This window comes from Bidens hawaiensis, unplaced genomic scaffold, assembly GCF_021521415.1.
Source record: "Bidens hawaiensis isolate Kalapana, Puna unplaced genomic scaffold, B.hawaiensis_p1.1 tig00026599_1, whole genome shotgun sequence".
NCBI lineage: Eukaryota > Viridiplantae > Streptophyta > Magnoliopsida > Asterales > Asteraceae > Bidens > Bidens hawaiensis.
The window spans coordinates 1-22,223 of NW_027494272.1; the positions used below are offsets into that span (position 1 = coordinate 1).

General features: G+C 34.8%; 1 protein-coding gene and 1 pseudogene across 2 annotated transcripts; both read right to left on the reverse strand.

Annotated features, from left to right (window-relative positions):
- Positions 1 to 10,267: 10,267 nt before the first annotated feature.
- On the reverse strand, positions 10,268 to 16,066 carry LOC143573613 (U-box domain-containing protein 52-like; annotated as a pseudogene). The gene is made up of 9 exons (XR_013142459.1): positions 15,549 to 16,066; positions 15,369 to 15,476; positions 15,169 to 15,290; positions 14,872 to 15,080; positions 14,714 to 14,783; positions 13,600 to 13,871; positions 13,227 to 13,330; positions 11,931 to 12,338; positions 10,268 to 11,147 (listed from the first exon to the last, which is right to left on the reverse strand). The product of XR_013142459.1 is annotated as a U-box domain-containing protein 52-like (transcript).
- A 267-nt stretch (positions 16,067 to 16,333) lies between these two features.
- Positions 16,334 to 20,451, reverse strand: LOC143573620 (acetolactate synthase small subunit 1, chloroplastic-like). Its single transcript, XM_077058451.1, has 11 exons — positions 20,181 to 20,451; positions 18,710 to 18,923; positions 18,546 to 18,629; positions 18,407 to 18,475; positions 18,155 to 18,238; positions 17,911 to 18,060; positions 17,312 to 17,392; positions 17,122 to 17,226; positions 16,892 to 17,014; positions 16,658 to 16,810; positions 16,334 to 16,583 (listed from the first exon to the last, which is right to left on the reverse strand). The coding sequence occupies exons 1-11, from the start codon at positions 20,411 to 20,413 to the stop codon at positions 16,434 to 16,436; spliced, it is 1,446 nt and encodes a 481-aa protein (XP_076914566.1). The 5' UTR covers positions 20,414 to 20,451; the 3' UTR covers positions 16,334 to 16,433.
- Positions 20,452 to 22,223: the final 1,772 nt, after the last annotated feature.

Consider the following 22,223-nt stretch of genomic DNA (forward strand, 5'->3'; position numbering starts at 1 on the left):
AAACAGAATGTGGGAAATAGTCTCTTTAGTCGGGATTTTCTCTCAAAAGTGTTGGATTCGAATAGGGTCGTCAAAACATGTTTTAAATCAACCCTGAATTTCTTCGTCTTTGGCACCTATCTCGGTACGCGATGGGGTCTTCACATGTCCATAGCGTATCGCGATGGACCACAATCACCATTTTTTAATATTAAATGCCATCGCGGTACGCGATCGTCTTCTATCCACCCTTCGTGTATCGTGGACGGGTCTACTCACCAACAAACTTCATATTCTGCCCTCGTTTAACCTGCTGGTCATCTCAGGTTTTCATTTCGTGCTAGTACAGGTCCAAAATAGTTGCATTAATTACCTGTGACCTGAATATAATAAACGCGTATGAAGTATCGAACTTCGTGCAATAAACAATTAAAACTAATAAATTAACGAACTGATATACACACACACACACACAAACTGATAGACCATCATTAAGTTTGTATCAATTTATGAAAAATTCACAAGGAACGTGCTTGCCTCGTGTTTATGTTTGAGAAGAAATACCCACAAGGCCCGACTGTAATCGTCCACTATAGTAAAAAAAATAGCTCGCACGTGTAAATAGAAGGTGTACGATACTTACCCCAGACGACACAATGTAGCAAATCAAAACAACCGTAAGTCTTAGTGGTGCTAATCGGAAACGGCAATCTTGTAAACTTGGCCTTAACACATTGAGTCACAAAAGTCTTTGGAATGTAAAGGAACATTATGAAGAAAACCAATATGGGGTAGTTTATCACTTGACGGGTGACCCAACCTCTTGTGCCACGTACTAAGAGTTGTCATCATTGCTTGCCTCTTTGTTTGAACCATCCCCATCTTGTATAGACCATTTTTACAATAAGCCACCCGTATCAACGTCTTGGAATTCAAATTTTGCATAGCGCAAAAATTCAGGAAAAAAAAAGTTACAGCACATTGTAGATCTTGGAGAATCGGCTAACATATAGCATGTTGGATTTGAATTTCGGAACATAAAGAACATCCTTAATTAACATGACATTTGGTAGGACATAATCACCCCTACCCTCAACAGCAATAGCATCTCCATTGTGAATGGTAACAGGTGATTCACAATGTCGATTCGTTTTATTTTTAAGTCTGGACTCATCATAATTTATATGCTCGGTTGCACCCGAGCCAATTACCCATTTATCTTCCTTACCAATGTGCCCTTTCGTATTCTCCGTGGATTCTTTTTCTTCTTTAACAATGCCATCCCTATTTCCAAACATCTTAATGAATTGTTAATACTAGGCATTAGTTATTCATGGCATCGGACTCGCCTCCCCCTCAACACAAGTTGCCTTCGGTTTTGTTCTTTCCGGTTTGTTCTTCCCCAGCCACATCGCGGGATACCGATGCGGTTGAAGCATCCATCTTGTGATGACCGTTCTTACCACAAAACGTGCAATGATTCAATCGTTCACTATTGTTTCCTCTTCCTTCTTTGTCTTTATTGGCCAAGGTGTTTGTTTTAGGATTTTTGCTTTAATCAGAGGATTTTTTTCTTATGACCGCTCTGATACCATAATAGTTTTGCTATGGTATTGAGCAATGTTTTCAGACCTGGCCCAGACGTTGATCCGGACGCCTTATCGGGTCAAAGGTCGGACCGACTCGGGAGGGCGGACCGGTGTTTGACCCAGATGACGTCTTAAATAATTTAATTATATATTTACATCTCTCTCTCTCTCTATATATATATATATGTGTGTGTGTATAATTCATATACACATAAATAATAATAATAATAATAATAATAATAACAAATTTTAATGTTTTTTTATGTTTTATTGTCACACCCCCGACTTAGGGCCTAGGTGTATGACCAATAGTTGGTACATGTTTTATAAATACATCAGAGTTGCGGGTTTCATTTTAGCGGAAGTGTTTAATTAAATATTATTATATTGAAAAATTATTAAAAACTTGAGTTTAAATACCCGTTTGATATTTCAAATTACGATTAAGAATAATATAACTTAACTCTACTCAATAACTTTTTGAAATAAAAGATACGAATAACTCTAACTAATAAGTTTAAGTTTAATATATAATTTTCATAATATAATATTAGAGTAGGGATTAGGATGATAACCGGGGTAGGTGTCGATAACTAGACCCTGGTCTAAGCATGAACTGATCACCCATGCTTAATCTATGTTGAGTTGTTCGAAACAGACCATAGTTACAACTAGTCACGTAAAACAAGTTCTTTGCATTACAAATTTCGAAGACAAGATTTAAATAAAGATGGGGAGGATGTAACAACCACCAAAATTTCATAATAAAACTTTAAATATACATTTGGTCATTTATCGGGCATAAATTAATTATTAAGTTTATACTCAAAATATTATTACTCGAGCGTTTAATTGAAGAAACGATTATTTAAGTCGCGAAATATTTGAGAGTCTTTAAGACCATGTGTAGTCGTAAAGCTCCACATCCAGGGGTTATGCGTCACGTGGCGCCCAGTCAGAGTTATGGTTTTGTACAAAAACATGCTGTAGTCATAACTCTCCACATCCAGGGGTTATGCGCCACGTGGCGCCCAGTCATTATAATTTTATTTGTTTTTTTTAAATAATAATTCATTTAAATAAATTAACATAAAATTAAAAATTACATTAAACTTCCAAATAAAAATTACATTAAACTAAATTAAAAAAAAATACATCAAATTAAAATACATCATTATAATTTTACTGTCGCCCCATTTCGACAGTAACGAATCTTTTTCTCGACGCGAGTCCCCGCCAAGGTTGTGAAACCTCTCTATAATTTTGTGCCAAAATACCCCCGTTTTTTGATAGTTCGCTAAAAAAATAAAAACATTACAAGTTTAATGTTTGTTATAAGAAATTTAAAAAATATATATATGCATTTTAAAAACCTACCGCATTTGGCATCTTCTGATATTTGGCACCAAGCACGAGCACATAGTACGCACTCGTCGATACTCCACGATATCACCGTCTTTTTAACCCGAGGTTCGCCGGCGGGCTTCTTTGCGTGTTTTTTCGAACGTCCGCGTTGGCTCGAACCGCCCTCGGGTTGTGTCTCCGGCACGAACTCGACCTCGGGTTGGCTCGAACGTCCGCATTTGGCATAGAGTTTTGTAGAAGTGCAAAGTACGCGGCCATTTGCGGGTCATACAATTGCGGGACGGGTACGGTTGGCGTCGGCGCGGTAGATTGGTTCGGTTGTGGATTTTGGTTGGCTTTACGGGCATATTGACCGAAACCGAGAATATTTTGGTTGTTTGGAAACATGATGGTAGAAATATTAGTGTAAAAGATATAAATATTTGTGTAAATTAGTAGATTGGAAGGAATGTGTTAAAAAATATGAGTTTGGTTTGTTTATATAGTATAAATATAATTAATTTTTTTTTTTAAATCCAACGGCTCCATTAACCCCAACGGTAACATTTTTTGATTCGCGTGCCATTCTCAGCGTTGTATATACAACGCTTACAAATTTAACTTCAACATAACGCGGGGGGGGGGGGGGGGGGGGCGGTGTTCCCCCTGCGTTTTGGAGCCATAACGCACCATTACATGTGGTCTAACTGTCAAACGCTATTTAAACATACTATATATATATATATATATAAGTATATATTAGTAAATAGTAATCATATTAAAATTAATAATAATAATCTAATATACAAAATATCTAAAAGATACCTGCATGTCTTCTAATGTGAATTAGTGTTACATATTCAAATGTAAAACATGAATAAGTGTTAAATAGTAAAGATCCCGCGCGTTGCGGCGGAATTTAACACGAATTCAATCGGTAGAGGTTCGGTTCATTATGATACCAACATTTGTGATAGAAAAAATTCTAGTAAGTAAAACTTAAAACACAAAAAAAATTAAGAAATTTATATAACATTATCATAAAAAATTGAACAATATATCTAACTACCTATTTAAAAGGCCGTTAAAAAAACTACCTATTTCAAATAACATAAATCAAACCGTTAAAAAATTAACATACAACTTTATTACAGTAATGGAAGTTTTTAATATACATTTGTTCATGTTAGAGTATCAATATATATGCGAAAAAATAAAATTTATTCACGTTAAACATCTTGTTCATGTCAGCCCGCGAGTTCGTGTCGTGTCGTGTTTGAGCACATATATCGGTCACATTTTCAGGTTTTCATTGGGTTTTTGTGTAGTTGGACACGTCAGCCCGCGAACACAACCGGAGATTGACACTGATTATATCATCTTGAACAAGAAAGACTGTTACTTCCGCATTCCATTTTCCGTTGTGAAGTACCTAATATTTCATTTGTTCACTTTGTCAATTTAATGTATAGAACATGTTAAAGGTAGCTCACTGAAATGTTAATACCTTTGCTTTAGGTAGAAAGGGTGCCATGAGAGCTGCTGGTGCATTACCAGCATTGGATAAAATTTAGATGTTACATATGTAAATAATGATAGTTAACCAAGATACTGTCACCTATAACCCAAGATGTGCAAAGAATACTTATTACTAATGTCTAATAATGCCAATTCCTTTAACAAAATTCTGCAAACCGAACGCCCCCCACAAAGAGTACTAAAGATATCAATATATCATATGTACAGATGCATACATATATACATAAACTAATTAATGAAATAAAGGTCATAACCCTTCACATATAATGCACATTACCTATTAATTTTGATACATCTGGCTATTTTACACAAACCTAATGTAATAGCACCAATTATAAATACATATTGCCAATAAGCATTAATAAATTTTCTGGTTTAAGATGTTTATTACCGATTTTGCAAGGGCATTTTGGGGGAATCCATGTCACAGGGAGCTTATGCAGCCTAAGCAGGGCAGTCTATTGATGGGAGATTACTGTAAATACACAACCGTAATTTTCCAATATCTCACGTGAAATAGTTGACCCTGCTACAAAATTGAATGTCATGTTGTCTGCAAGTATATGCTTAGATAAAAGATCCTCTCCAAAAGAGGCTGATAATCATAAAACTGTCTTAAGAAGTTGTATGCCCATAATATTTATGAACAAAGAGTTTTAAACCGCACATAATAGAAGCATTCCTTAAAACCCGTGCTGACCCAGTTATCTGAAAGCGCCCATTTTGCCAGGCAGATTTTCCAAACTTTGGTAAAAAAAATATTTAACTACACGCGCAATAAAACTTGAAAATATGTTACAACATATTTTATAATTATCAGTACACATGCTAACGTGCTTTATATGTTATTGCAGACATTCAAGATTCAATGGGGCGAGTTTTGGGAGTTAAAGTTTAATGGCCAAAAATTCATAAGTGGAACGTGACATCTATTGATACCTACCTGTTTATAGAAATTGGTCCCGATATGCAAATCGATTCGATTCTCACACACAGGTGAGCTCTCGTAAGCCAAACAACCTCAGCTCGTTAACACCCCTAGCTGACATTGACAGCTCAACCTTTTATTATCCAGTTTTTACTTCTGTAAATGTATTGCATGACCAAACCAGTACCCATTTACAGAAAATTGTTTAAAAAAAAACCACCAACATGACCTATTAAGATTTCAGGAAAACGAAAAAACAAAAAATGAAAAAGTGGCCCGTTAAAATAAACAGCCCAAGCAGGATCTGTTCGGTTTATAAACAAGCCAAGCTCGAGCCTACCATGAATGGCTATCCATGCACATTTTGTTATATGAAAACAATGACATAGTAATTTTAAATCATTGTATTAAAAGATCTAATACAACTTTCAACCATGATCCTAAAAAAATCTTACTTTTTGGTAATTTTTTTATAATTTGGGTCACTTGACCCGTTGAAATACAAATAGCCAAAAAACGCCCATTAATAAGTAAACGGGCCACAAGTCATGCAAGAAAGAATATATATATACCTTGGAAAGTCTATGCATCATGGTTAAAGGGAGGTAAGAGTATGATCCAAATTTTCATTTGCACTTGGTATGTCCAGTTTGTGTTTGGTGGAATGGGACAACTTGTCCCACACCCCACCTTTCCATGAGGATCCTTTCTTTGACACCATTCCTGCTTTACAATTATTAAGGTATTAGATATGCGCTCAAGATACCAAAACTATAACATGAAATTTGTTATGAGGCCATCATCGTTAGCAACTGAAATCAAATACTTATGGAACAAAATAAAGATGAACGCGAAAAACAAAAAAAAAGTGACAATAGACTTTTAAACGTGAAGCCAATGATTATTAAACACGAAAACAACGAAGAAACACATGACCAAAATTACAAACATACGGCCAGAAATCAGTTGGAATAGTAAATTTGACGGAATTGTAAAGATAACTAACTGATATTCAGCATTAGTCATGCCAATGGACATGCAAAAGTACAAACTATGGTTAGGGACTTGGCAGGAATTTGGTCCGTAACGGTTCGTTTGTTACAATACATGTACGGTACCCGCACTCACTATAATAATAACATTATATGATGACGATGATATGTATTATTACTATTACTTTGTACATAGTTGTTTAACATCATTTATATTTTACAAGAACAAACAAAAAGCAAAACCCGTGAATCATACCACACAACCGCATGATAAATTCCAATTTTCTTGTATGTGTTGTAAGGGGAATATAATCAAACAATTGAATTTGAATGATTGTAACAGTCGCCGGAGAGTTGATGGATCGAGGGTTAGGCAGGCAGGCGGTCAAATTAATACACAAGCGTCTTAAGGACGTCTATACGCATTATAAGGTAACTCTACACGTGTTTTACATATCGCCACCATCATATTTAATACTTTTATTAAGCCTTATATACATCCAACATTTAGTTTGCTTAACACATCCCTCAAGTATATGGAGATTATATATGTGAAATAAGAAATAGAGTTAAATCTACAAGAAAATAAGAGGAAAAGAAGTAGTATTTGTAAACTAAGCCGGTAGCTTACGGTGGTGAGCGGTGACGGTAATAAGCAAGGGTTTTGATTAACCAAGTCGAGCTATCAGCAATAGAATATCTGAAATAGACCAGAAATCAGCTATAAAAGGGGAGCCTCACGGCTCATTCCCCTCACACCTTTTCCACACTCTCTCTCTAGAATTACACTCTCTCTCTACCTCGTTTTACGTGACGAATACCGTTTTGTGTGCCACCGATAATCCGTGCCAAAACCCGACGCTTCCTCGAAGTACGTGCACGACCCGGCAACCCCGGATGTCGCCTCGATTTGCGTGCCAAGTCTCGTAGTACGTGCCAAGCTCCGAAGTTATGACGGTTTATGCTCAATATGTGATATAGAGTAGAAGTGTTGCACGTATAAACTTAGGAATATCTAACTTCGAATACCCGTGCGAGGTAGGGGTTCTGCCTAAGTTATTATTTTATTATTATAAATAGCTTAGACCATAGTCTGAGGTATAGCCCGAACCTTGAATCATATAACTTTTCTTAAGCGAAGGTTATAGTTAAAATAGTATTTCTTTATGACTAAGAATTATAATATTTATACAATGGATTATAGTTAAGAAATTAATGTTTCTTCTTGAAGAAGAAACTCAGTATAGATGTTTCTTCCTGAAGAAGAAACGAACATATAATTGGTAAATAATGAAAGGGGCTAAAGGTCCAAATGTTTTATAAATGATTTTATCAAGATTAAAGCTATACAAAACGGACTAAAGGTCTGAAGCTAGATGATGATCTAGTTATTTATACAAAGGTTATTCTCGTACTATAGGTCCGAGGTAACAAAAACAAGAAGAAGAAAACGGAAAACAGGAATCAGTAACAGAAACTGATTATAAACAGAAAAGGTGAATACGCCCCAAACCTTTTATATTGAGTCAGAATGTTTGCATAGGATTTACAAATCCTTAAAACTTTGTGTTACAATAATAAGAAACGGACACTCTGATTAAGAGTATACATGTGTCTGGATCCATTCATACATGGTGACTCGGCATTTCCCCGAGGCCATGCATATCATCAACATGCCTCTCATGGTCTACGGGACTGTTTAGAGAAATGATATTGTGTATATAATTAATTGTACAAGGTACTTAGGGTAATTTGATCTCAATTTAGTTTGGTGCCTAATGAGTAGTCACAAAGGTATTATTATTGGTTTCATAAAGGTATTGAAAAGATTTTTAAGAGTCAGCGTCATTCACTAGTTGTGTGCTGACGTATTTTCCAACCCATTTTACAGGAAAATAAGAAATGTTAGAACAGACAAGCAAAAAGGAATAGAAGATTGGAGTTATAGTCTTTAGATGCTATCTGGTGGCTCAGATATTTTATTTGAAAATATTATAAGGAATTATGTTTTCCAAAGAATAGTATTTGTATTAGCAAACGGGTAATTAAACCCGAGTTTTCAATATAATAATAATTTATTAAAGAGTTCCGCTAAAATAAACTCGCAACTCTGATATATTTACAAAACAGGTATCAACTATTGGTCACACGCCTAGGCTCTAAGTCGGGGTGTGACATTTATACATTGCTTTTTAAATATATATGATTTATGTTTGATCAATAGAGACATTAATGAAACTTGGTTGGTTGACTCATGGGGTAATTATTAAAGCTTCTATCTCCAAAATGACCCAAGTTCGAATCCCGGCATGCACATTTCATTTAGGATTTAATGAAAAAGTGGGTTTTATCGGTTCAACCGCCGGGTCAACCGTTCCGGGCCAACCGCCCACCCGCAAAACCCGGCCGGGTTTTTCGAAACAGCCCAAATACATTGACCCGACCCGGTATAGGGACCGGGTCGGGGGCCGACCGCCCGAGCCGGGTTTCAAAACACATGTATTGAGTGATACTGAGAATTGTGTTTTTGAAAAATTCTTAGAAGAAAGAGTACATCATGTCTGCACTATACAAAACAAAATGAAAACAAAGAAAAGAATGTGTTCGATGATTAAGCATGTGATGGAGGTGGTAGTTATAGAAGGTAGTAATAGGAAAATCAAAGAATGTGAAAGAGACTATTTTCTTTCTTTATATGCATGATTTAAACCATAATCATCGGTTCAACAAATGAGTTACAATTCGTCTTTTATTTTTTCGCAGTTAAGAGGAGTTTGATTTAGAACTTTGGTGGTTGATATGTTTACTTTTATACAACAATAAGGGAAAATGATTAAATTGTCTATTTTGATCAATCTTACTCTAAAATAGTCCATAGAAATCCCCCAGGTTCTATCATGTTCATTTCAAAACCCATCGGCCCACCCACTTATTCTACACCAGTAATCAAACGCCATGTCTACAAAATCTTACAAGAATGGGCCCTTAATTATAAAACTATGTTTTAAATAGAAACCAAAAGACGGCATCTAATAAGTCTATGTGGGCTAAAACATAAATACATTTTGTTCTTTAAATTCTCGGAAGCTAGATAGGCATTTAATTTACAAGTTTAGTTGGGTTTTAATTTAGTTACGAGCTTTTGTTTGAAAAAACTATATACAAATATATAGAAAATCTTAATATGAACAGAAAGGTTAGATAAATATAAATAGAAACGTAGGATAGTGTGAGTTACGCCTTGAGCCTAGGTCATCCCACCTGTAATACAGTGCACAAACCATCTGTGACACATTAAATCTTTTGTAAAATTGCGTTTGTATGCGATTTATCTATATATTATAGGAAGCTGTTTTTTTCACATGGGCCTCTAAAATTTTTGGGCCTTGTGCGATAGCACGGTCCGCAATGCTCTGGGCCGGCCCTGCTAAGTGCTAACATCTTTTAAGTTTCTAGCAAGCTCATCAATTTGATTTTCATTTGATGTTCAATAAAAATTAAATGATCGATATTATATGTGCATTAAGGATCGAGGGTTAAGTCAGTTATGATATTCTCCAAATTTTGATAGATGCCAACAACCTCAAATTTAGACAAAGCTGGGCTTTAAAATCCATTAAACCCTTATTTGAACCCATCCCAACTTTTTACAATCAACAAATGCTAGTTTACAATAAACTACAAACGCAAACATTGATCCGCGATATGTTGATGCCGCGTGAAACAAATAGATAGAAATATGATAACCAAAACATTGATCCGCAAAACGCTGAAACTATAGGGAACAATTACGAAGAAATAAGATAGCCCCAAATCAAACAAATTTGACATGAGACAAACGTTACTTTGGTGTCACCTTGCTAGCTAGCTAGTAAACTACACACTAGACTGCATCTACTTGAATGTCATTGAAACTTGAAGTCGTTAAGCGCTACTCGTATCCTGCATACATTACTTCTAATGTTTAGATATTGAGTTAGATTATTCATATGCTCTTGTACATTTATTATGTTGTAAAACAAAATAAATAAATAACTAGTTTGAGCATACTGACCTGGGAAATTTCGGTAACTAAAGATGTCATATTCTTTACACCAAGATCTCTCAACCTATTAAGCTCAGGCAACACTACTTTGTCAAGATCCGGTCTATCTTTGCGTCGTAACTCAGCACATTGAATCGATAGTCTTGCAAACACAAGTGCTTCATCGAGTGGCCAATCCCTCACGGTAGGGTCCAACATGTTGCCAAGTGTCCCCTTATCAATGGATCTTCTAATATGATGAGCCAAACCCATAGCGGGTTTGGTCGTAATTAACTGTAACAACATGATTCCTAATGAGTAGACACCCGATTTGACACCTAGCATCCCGGTTTGTTGATACTCTGGGTCGATGTAACACATCGTCCCAGCCGCGGATGTCATTCTATACTGACTGACATCCTCATTTAATGACGAAGCGGGGAGTAGTCTCGCAAGTCCCACGTCACTTATCTTGCTCACAAAGTTTCGGTCTAGGAGAATGTTCCCCGGTTTTAAGTCACGGTGGACTATAGGTTCCGGTTTGGTCTGGTGGAGGAACAAGATTCCGGTAGCTATTTCTGCTGCGATTTTGAACCGAACTTGCCATGATAACGGAGGGTGTTTCCTCTTCTTAGTAAACGATCTTCTAAGCTACCATTATCCATGTACTCATAGACCAAACAACCGTATTCCGGGCACGCTCCAAGGAGTAAAACCATATTTGGATGTCGCATACAACTTAACACTTCCACCTATCATGATTAAACAATCACACAAAATATAATTAGAAAGTATATTAAATAGTTGAAGTCATGCAAAAATTCCAAGTTTACGTGTTCATGTAGCACTTCAATTTATTTTTCTTTTTTATCAATATCTTATTTAAGATATAATTTAACTTTGCTTTGATAACTAGCTAGTTGTTGTTACATTTTATAAAACAAATATACAGGAAAGTTAACATACAAATGAAATTAACGTGCTAATTGTGAGAATCAAGTAGAGTAATTATATATATATATATATATATATATATATATACACAAGTAGAGTAATTATGTAATTACATCTTCCAAGTTTACGTGTTCATGTAGCACTTCAATTTATTTTTCTTTTTTATCAATATCTTATTTAAGATATAATTTAACTTTGCTTTGATAACTAGCTAATTGTTGTTACATTTTATAAAACAAATATACAGGAAAGTTAACATACAAATGAAATTAATGTGCTAATTGTGAGAATCAAGTAGAGTAATTATATATATATATACAAGTAGAGTAATTATGTAATTACATCGTAGAGTAATTACATAATTGCTCTATGATGTAATTACATAATTACTCTACTTGTATATATAATTACTCTACTTGATACTCACAATTAGCACGTTAATTTCATTTGTATTTGATTCAAACCCAACAAATATAAATATACAGTTTATTTAACTATTTTACCAATATTCTGATATAAATTTTACTGAAACCGAGTTATAGTCAAAGAAATCTAAGAGAGATCTCATGTTTATGCTTTACCTCTTGCTGAAACTGTGATCTTCCTTGTGCAGCACCGGGTCGTAAAACTTTAATTGCAACAGGTGTATTATCAAGCACGCCTTTGAAAACCGGACCATAGCCTCCTTCCCCGACCTTTTTCGAGTTTTTGAAGAAATCTGTTGCCTTTTCTATATCGTCAATCGTGTATCTTCTGTATCTATATTGGTCTTGTTTATTAATCGATTTTTGGTGTTTTATTTCAGGATGTTCGAGTGCTTGTGTCTGGGATTCTAACTCTGCGAGTTTCTTAGAAGCTCTTGCCTTCACCATTAATGCTTGGTATCGTTCTTTTTCTTTCTCTATAACTTCTGGTTGTTCGTCTTCTCCATTTTTCGCTTCTGAGAGTTTATTTGTTTCTTCCACTCGAGATCGTTCGAGTTCTCCAGCCTGTTGGTTCATTTGTTAAAAGTTTTCACGTGACATGAACAAAAGTATACACCTAACTGGAAATTTACAAGAAAGTCGCCGTTCAAAAAAAACTACAGGCAAAATTACGAGAAAAAATTTAACAAAATAGTCATGACTTCTTAATATTTTTGATGATTTAGTGTTTTTCAAGTGTGACTTGACCCGAACCAGTATCAAGTTGGCTCAAGTTTCATTATGACGTAGCAGATTTTACTACGCGATAGTCCAATCAATAATATTACTTAACTTATTTTTTATAAAGTAATTAGTTTTAATTTTTTTAAACTTATCTTAATATTTATTTTTTTAGAAATGTTTCATAGTTCTTTTATAAACGTTCTGGTTTTTTATGTACAAACATTCAACTATTAATTAATTTTTTTTTTTTGTAAGTTCTATGTTTTCTTATGTATATTTTGATATAGAAAAAGTATATCTATAAAGTATAAAAGCATATAATAAAACAATAAAAACAATAAAAAAACCTAAAATGATAACAAATATAAAGCTATTAGCAACAACAATCATACCCAGTAAAAATCTCGTCAACAACAAAGCTATTAGCAGGGTCTGGGGAGGGTGGAAAGTAGGCAAATTGTACATCTATCCCAAAGAATAGAGATGTTTCCAGAAAAACCCTTAGTTTTAAAATTATATGTATGGAGCCATATAAAAGAAACACAAGAGTTCAACACTAAACCTTTAGATAGCAAAGAAAAGAACAAATTGTGCCATAGCAAACAAATCTTATATTTTAAAAATTAAAAGGAAAATTTTTTAAAAAAATAATTGTGCCATAGCATTTGCTTTGTGACAACCTCTTATAATGGATTCAAACATTTAAATGGATTTTTGAGAGGAGATCACCTTTTGTTTTGCTGTAAGTGCATCTTTGCAGGCTGAACTGTACATCTCCATTGTTCTCTGGAGTTCCATCTTTAATCTTCTCATTTCGTTATCCGCATCCTCCTGTTGCAGTGATTTATGATTACAGACAGAATATGGTGAAGTAAAATTAACGATAGAAACAAGTGCCATGTAATTATATTAACTAGGCATACGACACTTCTTCATGTTCGTCAATTTAACTTTAATCAAACAAATGACGACCATTTAAAAGAACGGAGTTTCTTGTATTTGACACTTTGACCATTCGTCTAGAGAAAACATATTCATTTTTAAGTTTTGACCCCCAATATCTTGTATTATATATCAATCGCAACTGTAAAGCTTTATGTATACAGTCGTACTGAAGACGATCTGTTTGAGGACGACGAAAACATTGAACCCATGTTGTTTCCGTAGAAAGGTGACTCAAAGCTCCAGTCTGCAGCTCCAGAAACCCGTGGAGTTAAATCAACATTGTCATAATCCATTGCAGCAGCAGCCGACATCCGATTATCAAAACTTTGTCCCCCAACTGAGCTTGTAAATGAGAAATCCATGTCTGGTTCCGAAAACTCCCCACACAACAACTTCGCGTTCAACCCTCTCCCTCTATTGAAGGGTGACCTGTATATTATCTATTAGTCAGTAAATGTTATATGAACATTAATTCACACTTTATGTAGCTTACTACTATTAATATTATTAGTATTTTTTGCTTTGTTGTTGGTTTGGTTTACTTAACATACTATATATTATCTATAAATTATCAAGAATACTATACTAAACACGTAAAAAGGGATTTTTGGAGCCGGGGGTTTTAGTGGAAGCAGCCTGTGATAAAAGAAAGGTTTGCTCTCATCCACCCTCCTCTAACTAGGTGTGTACATGAAATCGAAACCATTGACTCGTAACCGATATAACCATATCCAACTAAAAAACAGCAGTTTTGTTTTATGTTTTTTTTCCAAAATCGAATTTATGGTTAGGTTTCATTTTAGCATATATGAAAACCAAACAAAAACGTAAAAACCAAAAAAACCGACTTTTGTTATTTATCTTACAGATTATCAATTTTATTTTCGAATGTTAAGTAATTTATAAAAAGTTAATAAATGGTAAAGCTACAAAATTTTTAAGCTCAAACGTGTAATAATCAAATAATTATTATTACAAACGAAAAAATAAGGCTCAAATATTTGGTCCAAAATCATTAGTTTGGGCCATTTTTTCACCCAAAAATTTCAAGCCTAGACAGGGAAACCGAACTGAACCCACTGTAAAAACCAAAAAATAAAAAATACAAAACAAAGCTGAACATTTTTCAAAAACGAAACAACATAACTTTTGGTTTTTGGTTCGGTTTGAGCCCAAGCTGACAAATGCACACCCCTACCCTAGACCCTATTAATAACTTTGCTATGAGTGATTTTACTAGGTATGTTCGTTCATGAACACCTTGAACTTACATGGTTGTTTCGGGCTCTTCTGGCACTGGAGCAGGAAGTACCGGCTTCTTGGGAATTATTGGTTCTGGTCCTGATTACAAGTTCCTTATAACATCATGTAAAAGGCAAAATACTTTCTGGAATTCGAGTGATCATTTAATAGGATATAATGAACATACTTTGGAGGTTGAAACTACTCTTCCGTTGTACACTTGCTTCTAAGTAAATGTTAGCTTGCTCTTCGATTTTTTCACGTAAAGGGGATGGAAATGGGACTGATTTTGACGCTTTCTTTCCTGTTGATATCTTTCCTTTCGAGATTACATAAACCGTGCAAAAATCTGGCACCGACTTCATCACGTGGCTTGGAACATCAGAAGTCCGAAATCTAAGTCACAAATGTTTCAAATATCAGTCTAAAGGAGTAAAGTATTCTCTCTTTTATTACCATAGGTAAAAAGGAAGATTAATATGACCTGATGAAACCATGTCGCGATGCGGCTCCAAGGACTAAAATCTCTATCGCGGCATAAGAAGCATATTCCGTGAGTACTTTTGCTATATTTGGTTCTTCAAGTACAACATCGAGGCATTGTATCTGTGTGAGACAGACGCGTAAGTAAAGCAATATGCAACAAACATGAAAACATTCTTTGTTGTATATCGTATTTCGTACTTCTTTGCGGGTACAAAAGCAATGAAACGTGAGGAACAAGTCTCGGGTTTGCTTCTCCCTTAGTTGCTTGGTTGCATCAGAAGCGTCAATTCCACCACCTGCATCATAAGGTCACAAGATAGATATCTCAACGTGTTAAGTGTTCAAAATGTATGTTTTCCAATTTCCATCCCATGAAACTAGGTCGTAAACGAATCGAACGTTTAAACCGTTCATGAACCGTCGGGGGGTTGTATGCATAAAACTATTATAAACAGAAGGATTGCCTGTAGGAGGGGTTTTCCGAATCACATGAATGAGGACAACGGTTTGACCACGGTTAAGAAGATGTTCAATGGACCATTTGAGCGCATGTTGGCTGTATTTGTCTTTGTCTATCGCCACCGCAACCAGGGCGGTTCCCTTCCGCAACGGATCGTTATGGACACCGCTTTTGCTTTTCGGAAGCCACATTATCTGTTTCTTCCTCTAATGTTTGGCAGGATGATGTCCCATTGATCTCTCTTTTTTCTTTTTTTCCAGTTTTGTGTTTCTAGTTCTTTTTTTTTATTTTTTATTTCTAATTTTGTCTATGGATTTTGACTCCCTAGAGAATTGAATTGGTGGATGATGTTTGCAAGATAGCTACCGAGTTAAAAACCACATATTATCTGTGGGCAACGTAAATCAAGACCTTAAATCTCTCATATTTGTCACTGATACATAAAAGATATATACACACTATGTGAGCATGTGTTGTATATTTTCAAAAAATAAACATATCTAGTGTTGTATATTTTCAAAAAATAAACATATCTATCACCGATGTTTCATAACACGCAAGGGGGATCAAGAAATTCAGGGTTTATACCTGTATGGTACCGAGCTCATCCCTAGTGAAGATGGGGTGACCTATTCCCACCCGACTAGCCTTAATACACATGTAACTTCTTTTAAAGTGAAAACCAGATCGTAAAAACCGGATTAAAACAAAAAATCTATTATTGAAAACATACAATTAGGTACGAGATGTAAAGAGAACACACATTAATGACAATCAAAACAGGAAGCTTCAAAAGATAGAAATCAAACAGGATAAGAGTATCCACGAAGGTACGATGAATCAACGCCTGATTCACGCGTCAGTGCCACACGCCCTGTTCTTGCCACCTCACATATTCCACAAGGCTCCAACAACCTTTGCAGTGCAACCATCTTATTCACATCTCCAGTTACCTAAAAAATATACATGTAAAATAAATATGAGATGATTACAAAAAAAACATAAATTGTGAGTGGATAAAATTTACCTCAAGTGTAATTGTATGATCTGAAACATCAACAGCTTTAGCCCTAAATATGCTTGCGATATCAAGAACATTGCGCCGGGCGGTGGAATTAACAGCAACCTTGATTAGCATCAATTCTCGTTCAGCAAACGGCATCAATGTTAGATCCACAACCTGAATAAAAAACATGTTTGTCGGTCACTCGGTTGAAAAAATTCAGAAAAGCAACCTCAAAATTTCGAGTATGATACTCACATCATGAACATCTATCAACTTATATAATTGTTGAACCAACTTTCCAATCGACTCATCTGTACCAGGAACAACAGTTGTGATGCGGGACTGCCCTTCTACTTCTGCATGGCCAACTGCTAAACTCTGATATTAACAAATTACAAACACCAATAAAGCTCCAACTGCTGGCAATTATTATGATAATTACAAAGAATAAACAAAATCAACAGACAAGAATACGTAAAGCATACCTGAATATTGTAACCTCTACGAGCAAAAACTCCCGTTACAACATTAAGAACTCCAGGTTTGTCGTTAACAACGATTGATAAAGTGTGGGAACGAAGCCCGCTTGTCTAGAAACATTAAGCCAAGATTATTGAAATGACCTCTCTGTTTTATAATGTTTGTGGAAACTAACAACTGGTAATATGGTCTTACATCTTCTTCATTAAGAACGCCCCAATGTGCATCAAGAACTTGATTGAATGAATCAGTTGGCTCTACTGGATAAACATCGCCCTTCACAAACAAACATAACATCGTTTACAGCTAATTAAAAGTAATATAATATTCAGCTAAAAATAACTAAAACTTACCTAGACCAATAACGAACTGAATATTCAGTGTGTAGGCCATGAACCGTTCGTTTTACATAATAAACTAATGAACACAAACAGAAAACTGTGTTCGTTCATTTACATTCGTTCATTTAAATGTGTTTATGTTCGTTTGTTTAAATTTGTTCGTTAATATATTCATTTAATTTTTTTTGGCCCAACACATTGTTCTCCACATTACTTCAACTGGCTTTAGCTCAGTTATGTTCATTCATCTTTATTCAGTTATGTCTGTCCGTTTACGTTCATTAACCGTTCATTTTCATAAAAAACCGAACATGTTTGTTTTCTTAACAAACAAACGCAAACAAGAAAACCATGTTCTTTTAATTGTCCGTGTTTGTTCAGTTAAACGAACATAAACAAGCATGCTCCGTTCGTGTTTGTGTCTGTTCGGCTCGTTTACAAGCCTAAACTTACCCCAACAGACTTATCGGATTGCTGATAGTCAGTTCTCTTTTTGGCTTGAAGAGGAGTTCGTTTGTTCATTTCTTCAAGGTCAGGATATGAAGCTGCTGAAAACCGCCAAAAGGGAGCATCTTCACCCATTCTTTCTCTTCTCAATGCAATCTAAGGAGCAAAAAGGTAATTTTAGGTCAAAGTCGACTCGCGTTTAGTAGGTTTTATGCATTTGAATAAAATATTGAGTCCACTAATTACTTACCTTTCCAGTTCTAGCAACTTCTCGAATACCAAACTTGCTTAAATTTCTTTGCACCGCAACCATTTTCCCCGGGTCACCAGTTACCTGGATTCCAAAGCAGAAAGAGTTATTAAAAATTTAAAACTTTTATCACCAGAAATAATATTATAAAGCAAATTATGTTTATACATGATGTTACATTGCTCCTTAATTTCAAATATGTTGCATGAGAAAGTAGCAAAAAGGTCAAAGAAAAAGTTTGATTCGAATCACCTCAATAGTTATATATTGCTCTGAGATGTCAACAATTCTAGCTCTAAATATGTCCACTAACCACTTGACCTGCAAATAAAAATAAAAAATAACAATCATTAACCAAAACATGAATAACATGACACAAGTAGTTAAATACCTCCAAACGGTAGCTTGGATCAGCATTAATCTTGATGAGCATCAACTCACGTTCTACTTGTGGCTCCTTTGAGATATCTTCAACCTGTTAAAAATGGTTAACTTGATTGATAAAGTTAAACAAAGCAACAATATGATGAATGACTGGTCAAAACAAAAGCCAACCTTCAAAACATTCACGAGCTTTAGAAGCTGTTTCATAACTTGCTCCAGCACTCTTTCGGTTCCAGATACAACTATAGTAAAAAGAGCTTTGTCCTTGTTTAAACCAACAGCAAGAGACTCAATATTATATCCCCTTCTTGCAAAGACTCCGGCAATCCGGTTTATCATTCCACTTTCATCACCAACAAACACTGAAATCGTGTGACGCCTCACCCTGAATAACAATAACATGATATCAGATTATATCCTATGTTGTCAAAAGCCCTTCAAGCGTGCTCCCAGGCCTCGTGCGGGCCGGGGCACAGGGAAAGCGCCTTGTTACCATCCAGATAATCTGGTAGCATTCCGGCCCTAAAAATTCTGCCAAAATTCTACAGCTTCCAGGCATATCGGTCTCAATTCTAACACATCATTACATCCAAAAATGACATAGAACAAAAACAAGCCTAAAACATGTCTAAAACCCCCAAAAATCACATCTTTATGCTATGTGCCTTGCTAATCTCAGGAAACGTTGTAAATATAAATTTGATCACTGAATATTCTAATACAGATAAAGAATTCAATAATGAGATGAAAAGCTAAAAAAAGGATTTATTTATATTCTGAAATGTTGATATAGTATGTACTATGTAGTAAGGATTAACTCGACTGAGTATTCGATCTTTTCTTGTTTAATGAAAGAACTGAGTTTTTTTTTAGATGTATACATAGGGAAAGCCCCTAACTTTTTATTCGCATATGACTAGGCCGAAGGCTCACCCTTCACGCCTTGCACCTTTGACAACTATGATTAAATCATCATATTCACCACATCAACATTCCATAAATTAAGTTACCTCCCTTTAAAGAAAAAAACAGAGTCCAATTTTAATATTTGAGTATCGAATGGCTTATCTTCAACCACAAACATCATTCAATACAAAATAAACAAAAACAATGTACAGATCCAATGTTAACACCTAAATCCTAACCTAAAACAATGAGTGATTAACAGGAATCATAACTTCAACATGATGAAACACTGAAAACCTAGGGCTGTCAAAACCGGTCTTATCGTGTTAAACAAGTCAGAGACGACACGCTTAACACAAGTATCAAACATGAATACAGCTCATTTAAGTACTTTATATCTCATAGCTATAAGACCATTTAAATTTCATGTACCAATAAGGATAAAGAATGGACCGTAGCCTACCCTAGCCTACTAACTTCAATTATTTAAAAAAGAATAAAAAAATAAAAAAAAAAACACATGGCACACTTTTTGTATTAACAGGTTTTATCAGACGCACAATTCAAACATGCAATTATGCAAAAAGAATATCATAATCGAAACCTGAATCACGTTGACCTAGAATATTAAATTCACTTACAACCGTAACGCAATTTAACAAAATAGGCACTAATTAACCACAAAACCACAATAACTGAAAAAACTAACGCTTGAAATGTAATCTAACGAGCTTACTTAGGTCGAGCCATGGACGGAGTCGAATCGATGGCGGTAGAAACAGTCCCGCTGGTTGCTTGTACGGAAAGTGGTTTGAAATGAGGTTTTAGGGGATTTGAAGAGAGTGTATGGGAGAAAACGGTCGACGTGGCATCTAGGGTTTTGAAAGATGGGAGTAGATTGGAAGAAGAAGATGACGGTGGTTTACGAGTGTGGATTACGGCGGAGTAGGTGGATACGACGGCCGCCATTAGAGAGTGGTTACACTGACACTTGTGTTTGTGTTGTGTTGCTCTGTTTTCAACTTTTATGTGCTACACAATCGGATCGGATTTGATTTATTTCAACACCCAGGTTTTAAAGGAAACATTCTGGCATACGAGTCGATTGTTGTAAATTTTTCGATTTATTAAGTGATGAAATGGTGTTTCAATTCAAGTGTTTAAACTTTCAACTAATAAAAAACAAGTCGTTTGAAGCACTGTTTCAATGTAAGTTTTATATCAATTGACTCGTATCTTCATTCCAATCAAAAACCATAAAACATATGTTTGCAAATTGGAAAAATTTAACGGCGTTAACTTTTTTTTAACAATGGTCAAATGAAATAATTGAGTGAAATGTGAGACCGATGATAACTATTTTCTGATGAGGTGTTATTATTGACCGATTGCAAAAATATTGGATTATTAAAATTCAATTTACCAATTTTAAAATAACAAATTTGATAACATTTTTGTATTTTATTAAGGAGGCGATTGTATAGAATGTAACGCCTTCGGAAGGTGATTTTATCAAGCTAATCTTATGCAAATGTCTCATAGGTTGTTTACTTTTCTAAATTTGATTTTTTATAAGCTATTGATTTATGGAAATATCACTTTTATTTGTTTCAAAATAAAAAACTCATGAAAGTAGTTACGTGTCGTAGCTTTATAGTTGTTCAGATATAAATTACGGATATAGTCGTGTATCCAATTTGCCATATACTTTTTACTAGTTTGAATCCCGTGTTACAGGAGTTTATTTAAATTTTTATTTTGTATCGTTTTGCTATTTATATTTTGTAATAATTTTGTTTTACTTTTAACATGGTTTGTTTTAGATTTAATACGTATACATTAGTTTGTTACGTTTATTGTATTTTTTAACTTTTGAAATCTTTCATTTGAAATATGTAGGTTTTTAAGATTTTTAACGAACAAGCGTAAATGAACACGAACATTTTATTTTTTTTTAAACAAACAAACATGTTATGGAAAAGAGGCGGTTGATGTAGGTGACGATGTTGGGTGATGCATTTGAGGGGAAGTTGATGATGGTGGGTGGTAATCGGAAGTTAATAGGTGATGGAGAGGATAGAACAACGACAATGAATATGTATAAGGGAGAATTTAAATTAGGGTTTGATGAGGAAAGGGTTTCACAAATAATGAGATGTTATAACATGTTTAAGGGTTATCCAAGTTTGGTGAGACCAATGACCCGCAGAAATTATTATTTGATGATTAATGGGTTATTTATTTAACAAATAAATGAGATGTTATAACTCGTTTAAAGGCTATTCGTGTTTGGTGATACTTACACCTGTGAATTCGGGTAAAACCCTTGAGAAGTTTCAAATCACAAATCAAGAAATCTGGTGACTTAAGGGGGTGAGAAGCAATCAGAGAGATTGACGCATATGAGTTTTTGATAGAAGATATACAAAATTTATATAGATAGATAGATTGCTAAACTGACATTCTCCTTGAAACGCATTGCATAAAATCGTATGTGAAACCACATTTCCATATCACCAATGTCTAGCGTATTATAATTGTTAGTAGTGAAATTATGAAATTCTATTTGGTTCATGTTATAAATCTTAATGGCATATAAAAGACGAATACATAAAATTAGTTCAATTTTTATTCAATATGACAGTTAAACAACTTAAGTTAAAATATAAAAAAAAAACAATAAAAAACGTGATGGCAAAATGTGAATACAACTTCCGATCACCGTATCTTATCGTGTGTGCTCTTTCGTATTAAACACACTATGAGAAAAGTAAGCCAA